The 8,041-nt window shown below is 36.8% G+C and overlaps 1 protein-coding gene across 2 annotated transcripts; it reads right to left on the bottom strand.

Moving 5' to 3' along the window:
- Positions 1–2,395: 2,395 nt before the first annotated feature.
- Positions 2,396–7,828, bottom strand: LOC117420823 (Krueppel-like factor 4). 2 transcript variants are annotated; one of them, XM_034034492.3, is made up of 5 exons: positions 7,541–7,828; positions 7,319–7,433; positions 5,531–6,317; positions 5,288–5,452; positions 2,396–3,814 (listed from the first exon to the last, which is right to left on the bottom strand). In XM_034034492.3, exons 1-5 carry the CDS (start codon positions 7,543–7,545, stop codon positions 3,639–3,641), a joined length of 1,248 nt encoding a protein of 415 aa, XP_033890383.1. In that variant the 5' UTR covers positions 7,546–7,828; the 3' UTR covers positions 2,396–3,638. The 2 variants fall into 2 exon arrangements, with proteins under 2 accessions (XP_033890383.1, XP_033890382.1); XM_034034491.3 differs by having other exon boundaries at positions 5,288–6,317.
- Between the last annotated feature and the right edge of the window lie 213 nt (positions 7,829–8,041).

Here is an 8,041-nt window from a genome sequence, read left to right as displayed (position 1 = left end):
GTATATACTGATTTGTCATAGCTGTGCCATAGATCCATATTCTCAAAATGTATTACTTTTAGAATTTAGAACACAAGTCATACTGTTTTGCAAGTATTTATTTTCTTTTCAGTAAATATTTAGGGTGTATGTGTGTGTATCCTTACTAGATACATTTGTTACTTGATTGGTGCATTATATTTAAAAATAATAATAACAATAATAAATGACCTGATAATTTGTAAGACTAAATGTCTTTGATGTCATTCCCTATACTGTTATCCATAATACCATCAACATATCCTTTGAGGGTGTGGTGGAGGTATTTTTATTTTTTTTCTGGTCGACACATATCCTTTGATAGTAATCTGATTAAACCCAGCAGGCTTTTAGAAGAGATCAGACATCAGATCACAGTTGGCAAACAATTACCTTTCTTCACATATTTGTCTGCAAATCTGGATGCATTTCCTATGCTGCTGTATTGTGGAGACGGGTGGGAAATGAAGCAGGCTCACACAGGTATTGCAGGTTCTTGAATTCAACGGTTTATTGAAAAGCAACAGCTGAGTAACGCAGTGTTACACAGACTGTAGAAACAAAAGAAAAGCACACTGTGCCACGACAACTAAACTGCCACGCATGATCTGTACAGAGTTTAGTCAAGAAATGCCAGTTACTAGTCTGACTGCATCTGACTTATCTAAGCAGCCTGTAGCCCCCTCATTTAAACAGGTAAAGGTAGGAAACAACAGAGAGGATGCAAATTGACTCAATGTTCTATCTAAAGACGATTGCAAAGAGGCCATAAACACTGTTCGAAATTAATTGACAATGAAAGTAAAGCTCTGCCAGGTAAAATAATCCATAAATTGATTTAATATAAAAAAATACACATTTTATTGCTGTCATTGAATATGCTCTGCATATTCTATCTTACCATGGCAACATGCCTTAGTAACTAATATTGATATTAGTTGCGTTCATACGTATAAACCAATTTATTATGCTCCTTCCTGTGCCATCGCCTTCTTCAGTGTGCAGTCAGTGCCGTTAATGTTTTTCATTCATTACATGAAGCACTGAAAAGCGGACAGTAATAGGCTACATTTAAAAGATTTGGACAATTAGAAAGAAATGAGGTTCACACCAATAACAGAAGAATGTAAAAGATACAAGAAGAAAAACAGTTCCTGACATAAACCTCACAATGTCGTATTTGCGTTCAGTGGGAGCAATGAGAGAACTTCACCAGAGACCTGGACAAACATCTTTCAAATTTCATGTTGCCAAAAAAAAAAAAAAAAAAAAGACTTTAAATCAAGCATTTTTAGCAGCGCTGACCATTGCATGTGCAGACATAATGAATGCAGCATTTTCCAGAGCAGCCCTTCACAAAATAAACTCTCAGCCAAACATAAACAGCTTAAGAAAGAAAGGCAACCAGGTTTAAGAAATAGAATCGTTGAGTTATACTGCGCCACTTGTGTACTACTGCTCAAAAGCAACTTGAGACATATTATTGTGTGGTAATATATTCTGACCCATATATCATTCTATTTATACACATCCTCTCAGCTGGGGCTTATTTTATATATTTTATTTTATTCCTGTTACAGTAGGTCTATAGTTACCAAGGAATAATATATTTGATTGTGGAACGCTGCAGTGGTAAAATAAAAGTTTATCATACAAGTTTTTCATTATACCAGATAAAGCTAATAGTGTTATATTCAGATTGTCGTCCAAGTGATAAACCTGCCTATAATGTAATTCTCAATTATAGCTATCATGTTCTGGCTACTGGTATTTATGGTAATATGTTATAAATGTCTGGTTAGATAAGGTTCAAAGACATGTGGACATTAATAGTAGTAATAACATAAATCAAATGTTCTACATGGAATAGCAACTTGCAGCAAATCTTTAGTATCTAGGTCTAAGTATTCATTTTAAATCTGCATTCATTGTCAGGACTTAGAAATATAATAAAAATAATTATTCACAGTACATCAGGCTGCAATAAAAATGTAAAAAAACATAACAGGACATGGTTTAAACAAAAAAAAAATCTGGATGGCTGGGGGTCTCCAAGGACTGCTGCTTAAAATGTTGCGTCAACTGAAATATACAAAGAACGCTGTTTTCATAGTTTTCCATGTTTTACTGCCAAAGGCATTCATCTGTGGCTTTTAATGATTTTATTTTTCTTTGAATGTTTCTAAAATGTATTCAATTGTTTTGTGTGAAAATAATGTAATGTGTTTTTCTAAGGAATCGGGGAACCATTTGTTATTGTTGTATTAATTACAGATGACCTATTGCTTTAAAATTCCTCATAAAACAAAACAATCTGTATTGTGAATTAATTGTGATTTTCAGTGTTAAAAAAAAACAACAAATTCAACCTAAGAGATTTTACATAAAATACAAATATATGTTTCTTTAATCCAGTTTTGCATTAAAACAAGGAATTCGTCAATGTACATTTGAAACTGGGGCTAGTACATTATTTACAGTATGGGCTACAGTCTTCTGTACTTTAAAACATGATTTAAACATTAAACAATATATAAAATAAAACATCTGCATCAATAAAGGAAATCAGTGGTCAACAATTTGTTTGTTACTACTGTACAGTATGCTTTTTATGAATGCTAAATATATTGCTTTGTCTGCTTTTCCTAGAAAAGACGACTCACAGAAAACCCTGTTGCCGATAAGTTTTATTGAAGCTTATATTATAATATGTGTCTGAAATAACAATCCCAGTGTGGAAACGGTTAATACCCTGTACCAACCACTTACAAAACCCATTTATCTCTGAACCAGTTTAAAGAAATATCAATTCACTCTCCTTAAATACTGTTATTTTATTTTGGAACATAGTTTCAAGAATACATAAAATACACATTTTCAGAACATTTTATATTTACAAATGTACAAAACTAGACATCACTTAAAAATTATATTACATAATTATTTGTCAAAGTACTGTAAAAAAAAAAAAGAAAAAGACTGTTCTGTGGTAAGATTTTAAAATGTATTAATGACTTTACAAGTTATTGCACATTGGAACCACAGTGCATTTAAGATTGTGAATGAGAACCCTTTACCTGACTGTTATCAAGCCTGTGGGTTGGAAGAGTTCACCTCCCTGACAAGCATGTGGCACTTATGAGAACAATGGCTTCCTTTTTCCTTTGGTACCTTTAATAATATTGAAGTCACTGAGCACCATCCAGCAGAATTCTATACATTACTTGTGTACATTAAATGTATGGCTTTCTGAACCATTACAAAAATATAGGTCTAATACACTGCTATGAAACAAAGTTCCAGGGAATGCATATATCAAAAATCTTTCAAAAATCCTTTTTCTTGCCCTGATATCCATATTTTCCAGTTATCCTTTAGCACCTGGTATTCCAAGTCTTGTCAAGGTAAATGTTGTTCCAGTTGAAAAGATGGTCTCCCTTCAGTTGAGACATACCTTTGGAATGATTGATCTGTATTCCCAGTCTTTCGAAGACTTGTCTGGTAATATCTAAAGATAAAGCGCTGGTACGTGTTCATTACCATGGAAGACATGGCTTGTCTTGCACAATGCTGAGTGTCTTTAGGCAGTGTGTATTATACACATTTTTATCTTCTCCTGCTTATAAGTGTCGTTTCATGTGTAGTGCCAAATGGTCTGACCTTGAAAAGGCACGGTCACATTTCTGACACTGGAAGGGGCGATGCCCAGTGTGTTTCCTGTAGTGTCGAGTCAGTTCATCTGAGCGGGCAAACTTCCAGCCGCATCCCTCCCAATCACAGTGATAAGGCTTCTCCCCTACAAAAAAGAAAGAAAGAAAGAAAACAAAGGCTGTCAGATTTACTCCAGTATATAAAATACACAAGTTTCACCACTGACGATCAGAAACGCTGAGGAATTTCCATGCATATTCTCCCATTTTCTGGTTCGTTTTACAAAACTAGTAACACACAGTATTTCAGGGTCTTTTAGGCACTCAGATTGTTTGTTTCTCATTTGTAACAAAAGGAATGTTCTTGTTTAAAAAATATGCAGCAATTAAAGACTGGAGTAAATGGTTTAAAAATAGACAAATATATTGTAGGTTTTCATAATTTGGATTTTTTATCTATAACTTTTAATATATGACAATAAGTTCAGCAGTGGGACTACAAAGAAACTTACAAATGTGCAAACATTTAGCATAATAATGGTTTATTTATTACAGTCAAGTTGGTGTTTAGTACTCCTGATTTCTGTTGCATTCTGTAAAATGATTCTCATACAGGGAATAAAGAAGACAATGTTGTTTGAAACCCTTCATCTGTAGTGTCTGCTACTGTTACAAAGTTGCACAATTACTATAATTATTGAACATGTTTATGTATTTCTTGCAGTATAATGGTATTCCCACACTGTTTCATAGAACATGAGCAAGAGCTGTCAGTTTTAAAGGCTGCTATTCTATATCATTTGAAAAATATGTCAGGGCTTGCATTACTTTATGCATTATACCTTTTTTGCTGCTAGCTGTATAGATATGCTAGTTCACATTACGCAGACAAGAAAAACTGCAGCTCATTATGCTGTAAATCTTTTTTTTATTTTTTTACCTACTAACAGGTTATTCAGGTGCAAACTGGGAGACTATACAAATGTGAACTATAAAGGCATGCACTGCCAAGTCTTTGTGTAATGCGCTGACATTGTCCTCTTTGTCTTTGCATTTGTGATGATATCCATTTACATTGCAATATAAAAACATGCACATCAACAATTTAACCTTCCCTTAATGGGATTCTTTATACCCTGACAAATGCAAAGCAAAGTGGAAAGTGGAAGCACGGTAAAACAACCAGGTCACCGTACAGACACACATACAATACAATCATGTGGACACAGATAGAGGTTACAATGTTTTGGTAAAAATAAATCAATAAATAAACTACTCCAAACATGTTCAGTCTGTACTATGTAAAATAATTAATCACAAAGAAATAGGCACATTTTTGCAGAAAACACATTTCCATTATTCCCATACCTAATGCCTGCAACTGATATAAGCCATTAAGCTAAATGAAATCATGACAATGTGCTTGTTAAAAAATAAATAGATTTTATTTTTTTAATACATTTTGAATAAAAATAAAACCAAAAATCACTCCCTCTGGAAACAAAAAAAAATATTTTTGTAAAAGTTGTTGCACGACAGCCTGGTATTGCGTATGTATTTCTTGCATGTTTTTCTATTGACTGAAAATAAAAAAGCAGTTTTTTCTATTTTAAGCATACCTGTATGAGTTCGATGATGTGCCTTGAGATGGGAGCTCTTGGTGTAAGTCTTTCCGCAGCCTGCATAGTCGCACGTGTGTGTTGCTATCCTTTTCCTGGGCCAGGACCGACGGCCTCTTTTTGGCTTGGGTTCTTCCGGCATGCAGCTTCCTGGAGACATGAGCTCTAAAGGTGAAGAGGGTGGAGTCAGCATCGCCCCTTGAACCAAATGTGGACCTTTAAAAACATTTAGATATAACTGACCTTGGTACTGGAGTGGAGGCTGTTGCTGGAAAGAAGGGTAGTTGCTAGGTGCATGGTAACCTTGTGGTAGTGGCAGTGGTGGGTGACTTAAAACCTGAGGTGAGATATGTCGTTCTCTATTCATGACTTCCTCGGGGGCAAGGGGTGGTCCAGGCCTTTTGGCCACGGGCTGCCTTGTGGGAAAATCATGCTGTTCTAGTGGTGATCTTTGGCTATTTCCATGGGCTGGGTTACTTCCAAGATGGACATCCATTGGCAGTGTAATTGTGCAAGTGCTGGTGTTCTCTTGTTTGATCCTAAAAGGCAATGTGCTGTCCATGGCAGTAGCGCTTTTGCTTACGTTAATGGTCTGGCTGTAGTCCTCCATGTCCATTGTTGTCTTTACCACAAACTTCCCTTGGAGGCTTGTGGGTTGCAAGTATGCAGGGTCCAATTCTGGTCTCATGAGCTCAGCCACAAAGCCACCTGAGGGAGAAACATCACTAATATCTGGAATGGTGAAGGCAGCTGAGGAGTCCCTGCTGTACATCACATCAGTGGCAGGGTCTTGTGGAGATGGCAGTTGGTAAGTATAAGTGCCAGGGGAGGTGGCCACGTTTCTTGATGTGGAGGTCATTAGTTCCTGCTGATGCATGGTGTTTGATAATATAAAGTCATAGTCCAGCAGCTCAAGGTCCTCGGATTCCTTTTTGGTCATTGTACTCGAAAGGTCCTGGTCTTGTCTTTCATAGACTCGACCCGTGGGGACACAGGTTCTCTTCAGGTGAGACATCTCCTGTTTCCATCTCTGCAGATATAAATACATGATTTAATTAAACGATTTTCATAACTGTAGTAATGTCCTAACTTTAATACACACATAAACAGCTCAAGATAAAGACCGCCCAAAGCCGGTCCCTTTTGATTTGGATTTAATATTAGTATTATTAAAATAAAACTGTTGTACTACTACTACTACTACTACTACTACTACTACTACTACTACTACTACTACTAATAATAATAATAATAATAATAATAATAATAATGTGAACATATTAATAAGCCAGATCATAATATGTTTTACCAACTTTGAATTCAATTTAAGGTTTGTCATACAAATGTAATTATCCTAGTATAATTCATTCCTATACTCTAATACATATTTGTTTGAATTGTAATCCCCTGGTACAGGTGTAAATTGCACAACGCAGCGACCGCCCTGTTTAAACGTACCTTTCATTCTGCACAGTGAGAAGGAAGTACTACCGGTATTGTATTCACCTCCTCAAAATATAATACTAACACACAAATAGAACCTGAATGGCTGACGCTAACTACAATGTTTTAATTGAAAATAGTTTTAAATTGGTAGTTTGGTATAGTCGCTTGCAAAGCACTTTGACGAGAGGATCTCCCAGATGTTAGAATCTCGAAAAGTTTCTGAAGCCAGCCTACGCCCTAAACTGCATTCGTAGCTACAGTGAAAGGTGTACACTGCAGCTATATACTGACGACGAAAAAATAAACGAATCGGCTACAACTGCAGCATTCGCATTTGAAAAAAATAAAGGTACATTATTTGTATTCAATTGCTGTACATTTGATATAATAGCTATTAACACGATTGTAAGACGAGAAGACAGACATTAATTTGTTGTTTGCTCATCTTCGTTCACCTGTCACTTTGAGCACCTTTCTTCAGTCAGGGGACATCATCGCATTTTGGGTAAAGAAGATCAACACAGGCTACGGGTAAGCATTTCTAGAAAGTAATGAAAACGTGTTCGTTTTGAATTGCAGACTTACATTGCTAGCGACTCCCTGTCCAGATGATGTATCCTTGACACTGGTGCCGGTGGCAAAGGTGGAAATGGAAGGTAGTGTCCCGCTCAGTGCCATGTCGAACTCGCTTGGTGGCTGGCTGAAAGAACAGAGGATGAAACTGTAAATCCGTTTCTGGTGATAAAGTCTCCAAAAGCCTGCCGAAATTCGATGAGTTTTATAGCAGGAACAGAGAAAAACACGCACCTCATGAATGAAAAGCAGTTGTTGTTTGTTCAGCTTGCGAAGTATAATACTCTTGTGCACACGAATTGAACAGAATAATTTGCATTGGGATGTCAATTTCTTTCTTTTTTAGAGCAGTCTGTTAGTGTTATGAGGACTATGTCGGCAGCAGCACATAAGTCCGAGGCAATGAATGGAATGAAAAAATGCAAATTGATCAATTGCGAGGTAAGACCCGGGGATTCCCTCCTTGTGCTGCCATGGAGAGACGGGATTCTGTTGCCTGAGACTGTAAGTGCAGGACCGCGCGCAGGGGCTTCCCTTCTTAACTCCTCACATCAAGACACGCCTCCCTAGCGGTTGCCCTAACAACTGTATAATCAAAACAGTATTAAAAGTCGACACGCTTGCGAGAGGGAGAGGGAATGGGTTGGGCCGTGTCGTCACAGACAGCAGCTGGCTGGCAAGCCTATTGACGTCACTGTCACTGTTACTGTTTGGGACCAAAACACTAGGATGGCA

The sequence above is a fragment of the Acipenser ruthenus genome, chromosome 1 (assembly GCF_902713425.1).
Source record: "Acipenser ruthenus chromosome 1, fAciRut3.2 maternal haplotype, whole genome shotgun sequence".
In the NCBI taxonomy this organism is placed as follows: domain Eukaryota; kingdom Metazoa; phylum Chordata; class Actinopteri; order Acipenseriformes; family Acipenseridae; genus Acipenser; species Acipenser ruthenus.
The sequence above is the reverse complement of the archived record's forward strand: the minus strand, read 5'-3'. Positions and strand labels throughout refer to the sequence as shown.